The 18,468-nt window shown below is 32.7% G+C and overlaps 1 protein-coding gene across 1 annotated transcript in view; it reads right to left on the bottom strand.

Moving 5' to 3' along the window:
* Positions 1 to 366: 366 nt before the first annotated feature.
* The window catches only part of LOC115210390 (RING finger and transmembrane domain-containing protein 2), a 49,580-nt gene continuing 31,478 nt past the window's right edge, over positions 367 to 18,468 (bottom strand). The window contains exons 4-9 of the mRNA XM_029778977.2: positions 15,682 to 15,794; positions 14,589 to 14,742; positions 12,461 to 12,607; positions 8,430 to 8,495; positions 7,309 to 7,410; positions 367 to 5,750 (exon numbers count right to left, since the gene is read on the bottom strand). Coding sequence (XP_029634837.1) covers positions 5,619 to 5,750; positions 7,309 to 7,410; positions 8,430 to 8,495; positions 12,461 to 12,607; positions 14,589 to 14,742; positions 15,682 to 15,794 — 714 coding nt within the window. The 3' untranslated portion in view covers positions 367 to 5,618. The remainder of the gene's footprint in view (positions 5,751 to 7,308; positions 7,411 to 8,429; positions 8,496 to 12,460; positions 12,608 to 14,588; positions 14,743 to 15,681; positions 15,795 to 18,468) is intronic.

The following is an 18,468-nucleotide window of genomic DNA, read 5'->3' as shown; positions in this document are numbered from 1 at the left end:
AATTCAAAGATACACATATAACCACCTGGTGCAAAGATTGTGGTGTAGAATTGTGTAAAGGTTGTTTTGAAAAATATAATTAAAAATGAGTATTTAATTTTTTTTTATGGTATTGTATTCTGATATACAATTACTGAGCAAATTATATTTCATTTGTTTTTATACATGATCAAACAACTTGTTTAAAGATACCATTTTTTTCTGCTTATTTTCTGTAAATTATTCGCACACACCATTAGGATTTTAAAAATTATCTGCCTGCAAAAAAGCTTAATAGGTTTGTTGCTTTTATCAGATTAATAATGTCTTAATGCCGAGTATAAACAATGAAAAATATGTATCAAAATAATAAAAATATATTTTTCAAAGGGTTAATAATAATTTATTATCATCATCATAATCATTGTCATCATCATCAGAATCAGAAAAATAAAGAATATATCAAATAAATACTGAGATTGAATAAATGGAAGTTACCTCAGCTTGATAATCCAAAAAAAAAAAAACATTCCTTTATTTTATATAATTTTGGATAGCTGGACAGATGAAGATGCCAAAGCCTATGAAAGGATATCTTCCTCAATAGTTAAACTATAAGAGTTATATCACAATTTTACAGAGATTTTTTCATTAGTATTATTTATATCATCTTTAAAATAAATTTATTTTTAAGACAAGACATTTAGTGGTTATTTCTTTTTTAAATTGTTAAAAAAACTTTTGCAATAACATCGATCTTTTAGAATGGTTCCTTCTATAATGTTTACAAGGCTAACAGCTCGGCTGTTAAGTTGTGTGTATTAAAATATCACTGCTACAAATGGAAGGTGGTTCAATGTTAATAAATTTGAAAAGAGAAATATACAGGTAAAACATTTAATGTAAGCATTTCAACAAAGAATTTTTTTTAAATGCTATACCCTAAAATTTTGTGTTTTAAAAAAGGAAAGAAAGAAAATCCCTAGCTCAACTTAAAAGAACAGGATTAATTGTTTCAAACAGCTTGAAACAACATGGCTACAAACTAAAAGTTATATAAAAATTACTCTTATTGACAGAAAAAGACAATAGTACTTAAAACATATTTAACAAAATTAAATTAGATGCTTTTAAGGATTCTCTTTTGTACATGAGTACTACTTTATTCATGTCATTTTTACTGCGTAAAGGTAATGTTAAGATTTCATCATGTTCTTCATCACACAGGCTTATGTATGAGATTTGTAGCTGCAGAAGACAAGAGAAAATTACATTTTCCTCCAAAAAAAAACAAAAAAAAAAACATGGAAAATGTATTTGTTATTTATCACAACCAAAAGTGTTGAGCTTTTTTCTTTTCTTTTTTTTTTAAGAATGAGAAAATACTGATGATATATCTAGAAAAGTCTAACATTTTCTCTGACATTGTTCTAATTAAGTTAGAGAAACTAGTGAGTAGAACTATTCTTGTAATACTGCTATGCATAATAGATTGTGATAGAGATGTGATGCAGATGGTTAGTGAACTGTTATTGGTACACCATTGACTTACAAGTGATGCCATAGGAACATACCTTTGTCTCTCTCAGGCAAACTAGAAGAAAACAAGTGTCATTCCTTCTTCATGGATGTATATAGTAAGCAAGATAGCAAAGATTGAAAAGTTTTGTTCAGATAAGTAGATTAAAAGTAAAAATGTTGAAACAAGAGAAATATATTTGGTATCTGATCATAGTCTTTAGCAAAGACACTTAAATCTTACTGACTGAATCCACAGAAAGAAGACCTGTGAATTTATAGACTTAGGCAGCAGGCGCAATGCTTAAATGACAACAATTTCTGTGAGAGCAATAATCTTATTAGTATCATTGCATTACTTCCATGGCCATAGTTAACTGTTTAACTATGATCTTTTTGCTCAAAATAGAATCAGATAAATCTTCTCAAAGAATTCACTTTGAATTTTGTTTTTAAATTTTGTCTTATTTTCAGTTAGGAAGATGTTTATAAGATAATATATTTTTAAAATTTGATACTATAGGTCACAAATTAATAGTGGCACCCATTTTTTATGAGAAAATTCTATATTTTTCCTTATCAAATAAATGCCAATAAATTCTCCAAAAGACAAATACATTTCTCAAAATTATTTTGTATCAACTTACCACAAGACCAAATAAAGTAGGAGTTAAATTGCAGGAGCAAGCATAAAAGCATAACACAAATAAAGACTTAGGAGCTAACTTAATTGAAATAACAGTAATAGCTGGAGGATTTTGGAGTCACTTTGATAGAAGCCTGAGCTATAACATTTCCACATCCATAACTATAAAGCAAAATAATGGTATAGTTATAAGTACATACTAATTACAAGTTAAGGAAGTACAATTTTATATTATAAAGCTCTAGTCAGAAATGCTTATATAGCTCACTTCATTAAACAGATTCAGACAGCAAAAATTGTAATATGCATGTGACTAAGTAAAAGAAAAAACACGAAAAGAAATTATACAGACTTTTGAAATACTAAGTAAAATTTCTAAATAATAAAAGAAATATGTTAAATATTAAGTTTTCAAAGTTATTAATAGATTAGAAAATGAAGTTGATTATTCTCACAACTGATTTTACAACACAAAGGAATTTTTAAATAAGTATTTATAATTTCTTACCTAAGACTATTACAGCTATTAAGTGTAATATTCATCAATATGTCAGAAGAGACTAATGTTTGCTCATGAAAAACAATTCATAAATTAATTCTGTATGAACTATTAATAATTTTCTTTTAGATTTTTAAGAATCTGTAAAGAATGTATTAGAAAAGAATTAATTATCTTTATTTTCTATCTTATACTTGTTTCAGTCATTAGACTAGCAACAGAACTTATAAACAGCATATTAAAATTGGTGTTGGCACCTAACCTGTTAATAGGAATATTTGTGTCTAGTTGTGTGGTCTATCTGACTTTTCTATTCTTTGTGTAGTTCCATGTTAATGTTGCTCACTTGATCTGACTTGGTGTGAATTGCCTATGTCCATTGAACCAGATTTTGAAATCCCTATTGAAGACTACAATGGATATCATATAGAAAGTGTTGATATTTGTAACAAGCAGAACATAGAATTCACTGACGATAAAACACTGACATCAGAGTTAAAGAAGTTTAGGGATGAAGCAAAATTCTCAACATACACTGCATTGCAATGTCGAGAAAGGGTAGGAGATTGCTGTTTACCTAGAGAGGTGTAGGAAATCAAAGCAGCTAGACGAAACAAACACACAACAGATTTGGTGACAGGATGGCTGGTGATAAAAATTAGGTTTTTTTTTTATTATTACAAGAAAACATTAGCTAAAGCTAATAGAAATGTATCATAATTAAGTGATAACTTAGTAGGTATGTATAGGATGTAAATATATTCCATAATGGTCTTAGTGAAATGGTTATTAATAGTAACAATATCATTAGCAAGTATAAGTGAAGACTTCTGGGCTTTGAAAGTGGTTTTACACCTGTATAAAAACCTTTCATTTGAGGATATTAGGATTCTAGTTCTTAGTAAGTGAAATATACAAGAATATATTGAAAAAAATTCTACCTATTATATTTTGAGCCTTTTCAGTACAATTATTGCCATGGTTATCCTATACAGAAACTGTCTCATGCCAATTAGTTGATTTAAACACTCAGAAAATTCAGAATGCAGTTTACTAGCAGTTGTAAGGTTTATGGTAAAAATCCAGCAGAAGAACCAGGAAGAGTTCAAATGGAAATATTGAAGTAGACATTTGGGGTAAGAATAAAGAAGTAGAAGTATTACTATGCTGGGAGAGTGGAATGGACATTCAGTGATGTACGTACAAAGAGAAATTAAGTGATAACAATGTCAGTTTATGTACTGGTAAGATCAACAAAATGAGTTGTGAATATTGAAGTTTATAATAAGATTAATTCTGAGATACCATGGTGGGTGTTTTCAAGATAAAAAAAATAAAAAGATGCATCAAATAGCTTAGGATGGCTGGCTAGGAGATCTGGGAAGTAAGAAAATCAAGTTGAAAGGTTTGAAGATTTTCAATCCAAACAAGAAGAATTTTGTTTTTCTTATGTCTAGAACATTGATGCATGGTCAGGATAATATATGAGATATTTGCAAAAGGACCCTCATCTTTTGCATAAAATTAGAGAGAGAATAGCCAGAGTAAGTTAAGTAATAACCAAGGTGATGAATGGAGGAAAGCTAAAAAAAAACTTGTGTATCTATTAATATATGGAAACTAAACTCTTTAAAGAAAATAGATTCTAGGAGTTAATAAGCACCATTATTTCTTATTTTGAAGAGGTTTTTCAACCCTACAGCTTTAATGAAACTGTTGAAAGACAAATATAAACCTTAAATATGCTTATAAATCATTTGATGTTAATTACAAAAGGGATAACAACAGCAACAAAATATTGCACTTTTGATGAAGAAATATCTATCAATGAGAGAGAAAATAAATAGAAAAATGCTACGAAATAAAAGCTGTATGATCTTTAAAAAGCATGGTAAATCACCCATTAAATATAATAATAGCTTAAACCCTTGCAAAATTTCATACATAGCCTAACAGATGAATTTGGGGTACATATCATTATCCCATAAAAAAAGAAGTACAGAAATACAGCATAGACCTTACTGTGTAATTCACTAAATAACTAATTAAAAATTATTCGAAACTTATTCCCAAAATATTAAAAAACATATTGTTACACTATCTCATACATTTAAAAGCAGAGCATATTTTCTCTCTAACAACTGATCTTAGCTCTTTTGGTTAGTATAATATTACACACACACACACAAACAGGTATGTTTCACTTTACGATTTTACAAATAGGAGAAAGAGAATTCAATATATAAAGCAGAGTATATAATCTTTCTCTTTGAGGTTGCTTAGGGAGTGACTCAAGAGCCCAAAGTTTCAGAGCAGGGCACTTCAAACTAATTGACAAGTGCTTTGGCATAAAACTTTTGAGCCTTTGAGCCATTCCTGTAGCAATTTCAACCAAGATTACACACACACACACATACACAACACACAAGACTATCTCATAGACTTTACTTCATCATCTTCTAAAACATTATTATTATTATTAACTAAATAACAGCTTTATAAGCTATTCTGTAAATTTAGAACCAAATCAAGTAGAAAACAGCAGTTATGTTTTGGAACAGATTTTTATCTTCCTGTTCCAGTAAAAAGATGCCACCAGCAATTCAAAACAAAGTAAAAAAATATACAATTTTTTGTAATCAAGCTTGTTTTCTTCACACAGACTTTAAGTCAATACTGAAGTAATAACATACACTTTTACTACAGCAGTACAGTAATAACACATACTTTGTGTACAGTACTGAGGTAATAAACAGATTATTACCACAGCACTAAGATAGTAACACATTATTAAATTAATAAGAAAAGAACAACTTGATTTGTATTAACTGACAAAGAATCGGTATTAAAAACATTTTTCCATTTTCTTGTCATTGTCAGAATAAAGTAAAAAAAATAACAGAGAGAAGAGAAAGCCTTCCTTAGTGTGAGCACCTCCCAAATGTAGTAAGTAGATGCCTTGATACTGTTTGAGGTTCAATACCACTGAATGAAATAACTGTCTGATTCACTACGGTATGGAGTACTGTCTGAGATTCGTGTACGGCACATTGGACAAGTCTGTTCTCGGTCAAACCACAGTGACACACAGTCTTCACAGAATATGTGCTGAAAAGACAAATAGAAAGCATTAGGAGATTCACATTCAGAGAGAATATTTATTTAATGATCCTAAAAAAAATCAAGTTAAATTTCTGACCTTGTGTGTATAGAAGTATCTATCTATTTATCAATAAGGTGGTCAATCCTATTCATTTCAGAGAATAGGAGGAAGGAGCTACAATGTTAATACCTTTCCCAAAAGCCAAAGCAGAGTAAATGAAAGAACTTTGATAAGGAACTAAACATCGGTTACTGGTTTGGTTCACCTATGTATTAAATTCAGATAAAATATAAATTCTTCTTCTTCATCATCACCATTTAACATCCATTTTTCCATGCTGACATGGGTTAGATGGTTTGACAGGAGCCAGTAAACCAGATGACTGCATCAAGCTCCTCTGTCTACCTTGGTATGGTTTTTACAGCTGGATGCCCTTCCTAATGCCAACCAAGTTACAGAGTGAAGTGAGTATTTTTTATACAACATCAGCACCGGCAAGGTCTGTTTGGTGTAGTTTTTATGATTAGATGCCCTTCCTAACATCAACCACCTCTTATTTTTTTAATATATACTTATAAATTAAAGGGATATCAAAAATAACAATGTCCAATTTATTGTGTATAAGAATAAGCAGATACAAATTCAGTTCTAGCTGGTCACTGAGAAAGCATTTGAATTGAATATGCTTTTAGAGATGACATTAAACTTTTTTCAAAAATATAAATTTAAATGACTTCAATTTGGAATTCACATCAATCATCATCATCATTTAACGTCCATTTTCCGCGCTAGCACGGGTTGGACGGTACATCCACTGTAAAATTATACAAGGTCACTCACAGAAAAATATCAGCCAAATCTCCCTTATATCACATGCTACCATCTTAAAGGAAGAATTAACATGTAAAGTCAGCATGGTCTAGAAAGTCTTTCACCATAGATCTACACAATCAGGGATGACTTCAGGCTAAACAACAACTTCAAGAAGATCTCTTATTTTACTGGAAGTAGGATATGTAACAAAACTACTATTTCAAATAATTTGATATTAGTCAACTGTATTCATGAAATGTCTTGAGTGTTCCAAAGTAACGCTTCAAATTACTCCACTAACATATTTCATTTATAACTTATTTTTCAGGGTTTTAAGCTTAAGACACTGAAATACAGGCCTCATAACTCAGTTTAACTTTTATTAACCCATTATCATAAGAGATACTACTGAGCCCCTAGAAGAGAAATGTAACTTTATTGGTTTACCTAGTAGGCAAGTTCCTTTACCACTGACAAATTACACAGTACTTGTTGTTAGGGTACCCAGTTGTAAAAACATTACTAGAATAACATACAAGTGTACAAATTTGTAAAAGCCGATCTAATATGTAAAATTGTAAAAGCCATTCTATTCTGTAAAAATTAAAAAAAGGACAACTAATTGAACATGTAAAATACATAGACAACATCTTGAAAAGCCAACCTATCAAAATGGGAGTGCTTAATGTTTTACATGTATCAATAACAAATAATGAAAGAAAGATTTGTTAAAAAAATGAATTTACTTACTTGACAAGTAAGTTTTATTGGGTTAGCAAAATCATCATGACAAATTGGGCATGAATGCCCTGCAGTGTGAACTTCTTCTGATGTAGGTTTTGTACCTAAATTCTAATTTCAGAATATCATGGAAAAGATAAGAATGATATATGAGATTTGGGGATTTTCTTTTAATGATTAAGAAGATTTATTTTCTTTTTTGTTTAGCATATTTTTAATATATTGTGTAATTTAAGCAGCTGAGTAAGATATTTTTAAAATCATATTTCAAAAAAGAGATCCATCAAAGACAAGATAATATCATCCAAGAAAAAAATGGTGAAAGCAAACTTTAGAAGGCAAATAAGTATTCTTTATCCAGAGAGTTTAGAAAAGTGATGTTAGGTTAGTCTTAGAAGAATTTTAAACTCAATATGCTAACTAAAAGAACAATCTGATCACCACTTTTATACCTAGCTTCATCAAATTGAACTGGAAATGGAAGTAGAACTGCAATGAAGAGTTGAGGTGTAGTCACTAAATACATGGACTATAAATTTTTTCTAAAAATTCTAATGATGATTTCTTATATTGGTACCAATTTGTAAGAAAGTGTATAATTGATGATAACACATCAGAATGTATATACGTTATTGATCCTAAAGGTATGAATGACATAGTTGACACTAGTGGAATTTGAACTTAGAATTTAGAGGGATGTCAATAAATATTGGTTGCAAATTTTGGCACAAGGCTAGCAATTTCAAGGATGCTGGTAAATTAATTACATTGACCCCAGTACTAAACTGGTACTTATTTTATTGACCTTGAAAAGATGAAATCAAAGGCAACCTTGGCAGAATTTGAATTCAGAATGTAAAGATGGATGAAATGCCACTAAGCAATTTTCCCAGTGCAGAAACAACTCTGCCAACTCACTGCCTTGAGGTGAATATTGCAAGTTATTCTGTGCTACATTTACCATTTGTGTCTTGCCATGCATATAAACACAATTCTACATATCAAAGAAATCATAGTTACACAGACCTCAAGAACAAGATGGTGCAGTAGAAACTCACAAAAAATTGAAGACGTCTTGATAATAATAATATTAATAGTAATATTTTAGAGAATGTAAGAATAAGACTCACCATATCACTGTTAATTTTCTTACAAGCTTTCCATAAATCAAATGAGTGTATGTACACCAAATTCATCTGTCAGAAGAAATAATTAAATTTATAATGATTTATCTTAGAATTATAAAATAATTCTAAAAATGTTAGTGATGTGGGCAAAAAATTTTAAAGCAAGAAATGTAACTTTTCAATTAAGAAATGAAGCTCAAATTCTTCAACAATTATATTGAATTCTAATATAATACAAGGTTACACATTTTGAAGGAAGGATATAAAATAAATAATAATAATGCAATTATTGTATACAGTGCTCAGGTGCACCACAACTTGTCAGAAAGTGCGTATAAAGTATATGCAGTAATGTACAAATGTCTGGAAAGCGAACAGATACATACATGCTTGTGTGTGTATGGAGGGGAGAAAATCAGGTGTAGTGTTGGTGAATCTCAGAAAGCATGGAAGTTTTGAAGGATGCAGTGCTCCAACAACTAATAACTGATGCTGGCAGTTTGTTCCATGCTTCAGCAACTCTCAGCATCAAAAAATGTTTCCTAAAGTCATGGGAGCAGTGCTGTTTTCTGATTTTGTAAATATGTCCACGGGTGTTAGATGGGTGGAGTTTGAAAAGGTGCTCAGAGTTATTGTTTGTAAGATGGTTAATAATTTTATGGGTGTCTGCCAAGTCAGCTGCCAGACATCAGAGTTTCAATGTATCCATGCCCAGGGAAGTAAGGCGTTCAGAATATGGCAGATGCCTTATGGAGGGTATTCTTTTGGTTGCATGTCGCTGAACGGCTTTCAGACGATTAATATCTTGGGCAAGATAGGGGTTCCAGACTGGTGATGCAAATTCCAGGTGAGGTCTTACCATCACCCTAGTACTTGACAGGTACTTATTTCACTGCTCCAATGAGAACAAAAGACAAAGCTAACCCAGGCAGGGTTTGAACTTGGAACATAAAGAACTATAGCTAAATGTTACAAAGCGTTGTTTTGAACCTTCTATTAATCCACTGACCTTCTACAATTATTTTAACAATAATATTGGTTTCAAATTTTGGCACAAGGCCAGAAATTTTGGACGAGGGATTACATTGATCCCAGTGTTCAATTGTACATATTTTATTGATCCTGAAGGGAAGGAAATCAAAGTGGACCATGGCAGAATTTGAACTCAGAACATAAAGACAGGAAATGCTACTAAGCATTTTGTCTGCTGTGCTAATGATTCTGTCAGATCCCCACCTTCATGTTAACAATAATATTAAATAAAATATATAAATTATAACCTCTATAATTTAAAAACAGACTAGCTCCAACTGTTTCGTTCATGGAACCAACTATTCTCAGTATATTATATCAACTAACTTATTCAACTGGAGTTTCAGCTTGTATTTCATAATTAATTAATGTGTTCAAGAAGGTTGGGTTGTTGTCTTAGCTGCATTGTAACCACTACAGCCACACAATTCTTTCTAGCTAAGTTCACCTATCTGCATTTAAATGCCTTAGAAAGGTACATCTCATAACTGCAAGCAGCAGGAGCACTATGTTAAGTATTTTGATAGCATTACAGTGCTGAATTCAAGTCTTTTCTTTGGACTTGAGCCATGACAGAAGTACTTACACTAAGGATCTGATTAGGCAGTCTATTAAAATCACATTAAAGGGAACTCACTATAAATGTATCTTTATGGTTAGAGCCTAAAACTTAACTCAGTTCCTAGGATAATATACAAACACATATTCTTAATTACACTTGCTACCACCAAACCCCAACAAAGACTGGCTGACAAGCTTATGAGGGAACCACTACATGATCACTAAACCTGCTAGAAATAGCAGCCGTATCTTTTTTATTACACCTTATCATAAAAAGGAAGGGCACAAACAGGGTCGGACTGAGGGTATTGAGAGCCCTTGGGCACAACTGTTTACTGGGCCCCTTTGAATATGTATTTTAGTAGAGTTAACATGTAGAGTGCGGGCCACTCAGAGCTCCGAACCCTTGAGCAGTGCCTGATTGACTGACAGCACAAATAATATAGTCTCAGATACATTATGTCTGAAAATAAGATGGGATGGCCAGGACTGGAATGAGATTAGCCATAGATCTGCTCAATCAGAGCTGCCATGGAGCTAAATAAAACTATTAGCATCATCATCATCTACTTTATTACTGTTACTGCCATCAACATCATCATCGTTGTCAACATTGCTGCCACTATTACCACCACCACTATCCTTACCATTAAACAGTGAGAACTCTAAAGTGGGTCCAAGCTACCTGTTTGCATTTTGGAATTTGATACACTGTTAATAAGGTCATTCTAATAATAACACCTTTGGTGATTTAAATACTAGCAATAAACTATTTACAAATGAGGATATTTTCCAATCTAGCAATCAATTCATCTCAGGGCACTGATAACAACAATTTATTATTAGATTTCATTTGGTTCGTTTTTAGATTTAAACTAATTACAATGAGATAAAAATGTCAAGTGTTTGCACTGTAAATATAAACATATCATCTTAAAACACTGTAAACAGCATGTCACACTAATATATTTCTGACTGTAATTTTTGTGATTGACTAGAAAAAAAAAAATTTTTTTTTTTATTTAGCCTTAGATCAGCTCTGATTGAACAGATCTAAAATCAAAAGAATTCCAGCCAAACATCTGATCATTTCTTTCTCAAAAAGTTTTGTATACCTAGGACTACATTATCCAATGTGAGCCCCACCTTTTCAAAATAGTAGGGTGCAATTTGAGGGAGATTTGGCTTCTATTTTTAGACAGTTCATTCATGGCTGCATAGATATGCAAAATTATATAATGTTTACAGTAGGCTATAAACTCATTAATAATTTGAGCAAAAATCACTACTTCAATCACTGTATTTCTTGAGACAGCATATGTATTGTATAATTTTCAGAACAATCTGACAAAAAATGCACATAAACCAGAAACATGCCCTCTATTGGACTAAGTCAGAATAATGCTGCTGTGAATATCAATAATTAAATACAAAAATCAAAGGGATAGTTGTGTGGTTAAGAAGTCTGCTGTGTAACGATATGGTTTCAGGTTCAGTCTCACTGTGGTATCTTAGGTGTCTTCTACTGATCAATGCCATATGAAAGAATTGGGAAGCTACAGGCAGCCTGTCATCACTATCACCACCACCATCATCATCATTTAATGTCCCTTTTTCCATACTGGCATGGGTTGGACAGTTTTACAAGAACAGATGAGTCAGAGGTCTCTGCCAGGTTCTATGGCTGCTTTGGCATGGTTTCTACAGTGGGATGCCCTTCCTCATTCCAACCACTGATCAGAGTGCACTGGGTGCTTTTATGTGGCACCGGTACCAGTGCAGTCACCAAGTACCTGCAAAATAAGACTCCTCAACTGAGTGAGGAAAGGCTGGAGGAATAAGAAACTATGACAGAGGGAGAAGAGAAGGAGTCTTGCTGAAGTGTCAGTCATATATACCATCATCATCATTTAATGGTTCTTTTCCATACTGGCATGGACTGGATAGCTTGACAGAAATTGGTATGGTCAGGGTCTTCACCAAGTTCCAAAGTCTGTTCTAACTTGATTTCTATGGCTGGATGCCCTTCCAAACAGCAACTATTCCATAGAGTGTACTGGGTGCTTTTTATGTGGCATCAGCACCAGTGCTTTTTACATGACACCAGCGCCCACACCAACACTTTTTATGCGGCACCTTGATTTTAGGATCTCAATTCTGTTGTGGTGGGTGGATTTTTTAAGTACAGCAATACACTACATATCTCAGTCCTCCGTCATATATATTGTTGGTATTCCATAAAAAGAAATATTTTCACCTGATCCATGTAAATCTGGAAAAGTAGACATGATGATAATGATGATGGTAGTAACAATTCCAGCATGCACAAACAAAAACTAAGATCAATTTAGTGGTGGTGGTAGGGGGTGATAACAGTGACAGTGGTGGTAGAGAAATGAGGACAAACACAACTAAAATAGAAATAAATGAAGTTACTTTACCTTAAAAGCAGTATATATCACCAGCAAGAATGTAGAAAACCACTGACCCCCATATGAATCATCCAGTAAAAAGTACACCCAAGGAACAATTGGTGTTAAACAACCATAAAAATATATCATCTGCTCAATTAACATGAAATATTTACCCTAAGAAGAAAAGAAAAAAAAGCAAACAAAAAAATGTTATTTGGCTGTTACAATTAACAGAGGGCAAGTAATTTGAAAAATGTTTACTAACATATCTACTGTATACTAATTTTGTTTTTTACTCAAAGTTCTACACTGCAAATATCTGCACCTGTTACCAAATCCATAACAGTATGAAACAGTAGTTCAGATAGTATTGTTTGGTCAAAAACTAGAACTAAGCATTCTGTGTGAGAACCAAAGTTTTACCTCTTTAGAAAGAACTAGCTATACCAAGTCAAATTCTCAAGATTTTTTTCTTCTTTTGATGTCAGCCTAATGGTGATCAATACCTCAAGCAGTAGGATAGAATTTCATACTATTCCATGCTAGCATGGAAGGTGGACATTAAGTGAAGATTAATGATTAATGATTTATTAACAGTATTCAACCTACCTTGGCAGGTGAAAGTGACATGACAATAGATAAAGATCAACAACAATAGGTAAAAACCACATTCACTATGTACATCAATGATCATTATACTGTATCAACAAATTTGATCCAAATTCATGCAATAGTTATAAATTTATGATTTATACTGAACTAACTGCATTTCATCAAAATTTCTAATCACTAAAAGGATTAAGGACTACATATTATGTGCATTTCAATTCAACATAAGGTTTAAAGGAATTAAATGTTTCAAAAGTTTTCAATAAAAACCCAGAAGGGTTTATATGCTATTTTTGGTTGAATCATACAGAAGGCAAAGCTCACATCCAGCAACAACAATAGCCTAGTTTCAGTTCTGAGCAGTAGTTGCTTCATTTTCCTTATATCACTAGTTTCCTTAAGAAAAGCTTGATCATCACAAATCACATTTTGTAATGATTTTATACTGAAGTCAGCAGGTCTAACAAACCAATGAGGAAACCTACATGGACACATAACCTGCTAGAAATAGCAGTTGTATCTCTCTCAAATCATATCCATCTGAAATAAGAAAAGGACACATGTAGAATGTCTTTGATCATAGATTTGTTAGATCCAGGTTGATCTAGGGCTAAACAACACAAGCAACAATTTCATTGATAGGTACATCTGATTCATCATCATCATCCTTTAATGTCTGTTTACCATGGATTCGATGGTTTGACCAGAGATGGTAAGCAAGAGGGCTGCATCAAGTTCCAGTCTGATTTGACTTGGTTTCTATGGCCGGATGCCCTTCCTAATGCCAACCACTTTACAGAGTGTGCTGGGTGCTTTTAACATGGCACCAGAAAAAAAATATTAGTCACAGGCTAATACTATTTTAATTTTAATAGTCTTGTTTTATTGAATAAATAAAAAGCCTGAGTAGATGTGGAGTGTGTTTTTTAACTTCAGATCAGTCCTCACTAAGCAAATTTGTGGTCGAAAGCATTCCATTTGTGACCATTTTGTCTTTTTATGTAACTAGAACTACATTATCCAATTTTTTCTTTCTTCATTAAGATAGTAGGATATGATTTAAGGAGACACTGGTTGCTTTTTCTAGCAGGTCACTTGACCATGTAAAGGCACTCTCATTGGTTCAACTGAGTTCAGCATCAGACATTTAATCAATGATTCTCCTAGCAGGTTACAGCACCTTTTGTGAAGTGACTATTAGATTAAATTGTATAATAGTTTCTTTAAACTGGTGGAGATAAACTGGTAGCTTAGGCAAAGTATTATGATTGGATTATTGTAGATCTTATTTGCTGAACTGACACTAATGGAGTGCTTTATTTTATTGTCAAAATGTTGCATAAGTGAGTCAATCTATTTGCTTTAGATTTTATATCATTGTAGGAAGTATAAAGATCAGATGGGGAGCTCTATAAATAGCAATAATACTGATACTGACAATAACAAAGGTAGACCAACAAAATTTCTAATATCAGCTTAATATATTGCCAATCTAGAAAGAATTTTAAAAAAGAGCCATGGAAACAAAGAAAAGAGAAATGCCTACCCTTCGACGGTAAGGTATATATGTTCGTGGCCACATGGCAACCAAAGATTTTAAGATAATACAAATAAATTTAAGTACAAAATCTGTGATTCCTATAATCCAAGCAAGTGACCATATATCTAACTTTTCCATAACAGGAAGCTGGAGGTATAATCTAAAAAGATAAGAAACAGAAAATGAGCATTAATGGTTTACCTTAAAATTAAGACGTAAAAAGCAAAATCTTAGAAGCATCCACACTGATAACAAAATCAATTAAGAACATTATTTATTATTTTACAGTGAGAAGCTAATGTAACAGAAACTGCAGTTAATATTTTGTTGTTTCCCTAAGCAAAACATTTAACACTACATGTTTCATTCAACAAAATTTGAAGAAATGAGTTATATGTTTTCTGGGAATATTAGCTGCAATAGACTAGCATTTTATCTATGAGCAAATTCATCTTTCATTTTATAGATTGAACCAAAGCTAAGCACTGAGTTTGTAAAGCTAGTGGTCTATGGAGGTCAATACATTAGTTCAGGACTTCAGTTAATGATGGTAAGAAACTTTAAGAAAAAACATTGATTTACAATAAATTTTCAAATAGAAAAAAATATCAAATGAAAAAAGATCTGATGTTAATCTGGAACATGTTTTGAATTTTATTTTTTTTTTATTGATTCTTTTCTGGATGTCAACTTTTGATTTTTCTCAAAAGGGTGATTTTAATTTCAGCCAAAATTTTCATTATGTATATTTTTATCTGAAAACAAAATAAGCCTAGCAATACCTATTATTTTATTAAAAGATATTGCAATTCTTTTCTTTAGATTACATATAGAACGAATTGCTTGGATCTGGATATTAAACCAAATGACAAATTGTTGAGAACCATGTAATTCTGTGTTAGTGATGTTGATTTTAAAGATGTTAGACGAAATGAAATGTTATACCATGTTGCTGTCTGAGGCTAGTCAACACAATCTCAGTACTATCATTTCCAAAACAAATTCATTATCACTAATCACTAGGTTCTAACTAAAAACACTTACATACATTTTTAAGAAATAAAAATTAAGAGAATACGAAGAAAGAGAATTTACTCACGTCCGGTAGAGTTTCTGATCAGCAAATACAATATATATAGACAAAATATTACCAAGAAGAAATAATATCAACCAGAGTTTAGATAGCAAAGTTCTATGCTGAGCACCACCTTGCTACAATGAAAAAATTAAAAAAAGAAAAAAAAAGTTAAAAACTGGTAAAATATGACCAGGCTAGAATGAAATTTTCATTTGTAATATATTAATTGTGGCTGGCAGCCATTTATTTAGCATGTAGAGAAAGTTACAGTAAATTGGATTCATTAAATGCTGGCTTAAAGGTCAAACAATTATATCAAACTAGCAGTATCGCCGGCGTTGCTCGGATTTGTAAGGGAAATAACTATATAAGCATTTTTAGAGTTACTTCCCTTATATAATAGCAAAAAATGCATTAAAAATGGAAAAAATTATGGTAATTTTTTTTTTAAATTGTAGACTCATCGTAGACATTTTTAGAGAGTTACTTCCCTTATATAATAGCAAAAAAAATACATTAAAAATGGGAACAAAAGATGGTAAATTTTTTTTAAATCGTAGACGCGCGCTAATACCCAGAAGGGCTTGATATGAATCACGACTATAAGATACCCACTTTTGGTTAAACTGCACCGCAGAATGTGGGAGTAGTTAGGAATCTAAATCGTAGGAGACAGACACCACACAACTTCAATTTTATATATATAGATAGATAGCAGATTGACCAGGCTTTGCTCGGGTGGATAGAAATTTGATGAATAACTTGTTTAAGCGTTAATTTTGACGAAATTGCATTCCATTTTATCCATACTTTTGGAAAAATCAAAACAAAGATATTGTCCGCAACAACGCATATTTTTATAAATTTGAAGAAAACAGCAGAACTTATGAAATCTGCTATTCGAATAAGGCTCAAAACACATAAAGTACAGTGTCAAAAGAAGACAAAAAGATGTAAATGTTTGACAGATACATTTGGGAACATAGCTAAATTAGCATAAGGGTGAAATTTTTCCCAGAAAAAAGAAGATATTGATGGCCCATTTTTATATTTAGTTTGGTAGAACAAAACATCCAAATGAATAATTAAACCAATAATTATATGACCGACGTTGTAATGAAGAATTGTATTGCAGCTTGTGAAGGCGCAGAATCCAATTGATTGAATTGTCTGATTTGAAAGGTTGCATTTGATTTGAACTTGAAACCACATCATCTACAAAACCTCTGCATACACAATGTTTTTTGTTGTCCTGTTTGGAGCAAATGCGAAGAGTTTGTTTTTACTGCCGACTCGGGAACATCCAACGTATAGTTGACCATGGGAAAAACAATGATCTCCAAGATGCAGTCCTGCAACGTTTAATGTCTGACCCTGAGACTTATTAATTGACATTGCAAAAGCTAAACGGAGTGGAAATTGCGTCCTTTTGAAAGAGTACGGTATATCAGCACCCGAGGTCATAAGAGTTACCCTTGGTATAACAACTTCCTCTCCTTTTCCACAGCCAGACATGATTGTTGCATGAATGATGTGATTTGACATTCTATTCACAACAAGGCGAGTACCATTGCAAAGTTTAGGAGGAGTTATATTTCTGAGAAGTATGATAGGACATCCTGCTTTGAGGTACATGTGTGGAGGAAAATCAGGAGGATCCAATGAATTAAGAAATTCAATAGGGTATTTAACAGTATCATAGGGGTCAACGTTCGAATCAATTGATTTAAAAACCATAGAATTTCCCGGAAGTGTTTCAAGCAATTGCCGATTGATTGCAGAGACGGTCACATTTGTAGGTGATAAGATAGCTCTTTCACAAAGCCATGCATGATTGAGTAAATTTTCAGGCAATTGTGGAAAAACCGCCGATTTAAGATCATCGATACTACCAACCAGGGAACACAAATGCTGAATTGAAATATGGTCGTGTTAGTCTTTTGGTACCCTACCGTCACCCAAAAGAAGAAGATCCTCGGCAAACTTTTCATGTTCAATGTCTCCATGTAATCGAACACACATGTTTGTGGTTAATCTGAGTGTTGTTACTTGTGACCACAATGAAGAAGATTTCAAGCATGCCCGAACCTGATCCGCTCTTGTGCCCTTTGGAATTACTGGCAAAGTTTGTCGAAAGTCCCCAGAAAACAATACTGTTAGGCCCCCCCATACTTTGTAGACAGTCTCTTACGTCTTGTAGGGTCCTATCGAGGGCCTCAATAGCTCCTTTGTGGGCCATTGTGCATTCATCCCAAACGATGAGTCTACACCTTCTGAGTAGATCTGCCCGCTGACTGTCCTTCTTAATGTCACAAGTAGGAGTTTCACTGGAGGTTAAATTAAGGGGAAGCTTAAATGTTGAAGGTGCTGTCCTGCCACCAGGAAGAAGGGTTGCAGCAATACCTGATGAAGCTACAGCTATTGCAATAAGTTTATTTTTTCGAACTTTTGCCAAAAGTAATTTAGTGACAAATGTTTTGCCGGTACCTCCGGGAGCATCAAGGAAAAAAATGCCACCACATTGACTGAAAACGTTAACAACTGTGTTGTACGCTGACAATTGATCTGCAAGTAATTTTGGTTCCATTTCAAGAACCTGTTTTGATAGGGCATCGATATCATAAGAAGTTTCCTGGATGATGAAGGTTGGAATACCTTCAGAGTCAGTCCGATGAGTTTGTGGAAGTCCGTATGATGGTAAAACAGCACTACCCATAAGTAAAAGCCTATTTTCTATGTCAATGAGTGCCTGATTGTAAATTTCAGCAGTAAAGACGACTTCTAAATGAGGAAGTTGTTGCTGAGCCT

This window comes from Octopus sinensis, linkage group LG1, assembly GCF_006345805.1.
Source record: "Octopus sinensis linkage group LG1, ASM634580v1, whole genome shotgun sequence".
Taxonomy (NCBI): Eukaryota; Metazoa; Mollusca; class Cephalopoda; order Octopoda; family Octopodidae; genus Octopus; species Octopus sinensis.
This window is presented reverse-complemented; position numbering and strand designations above follow the sequence as displayed.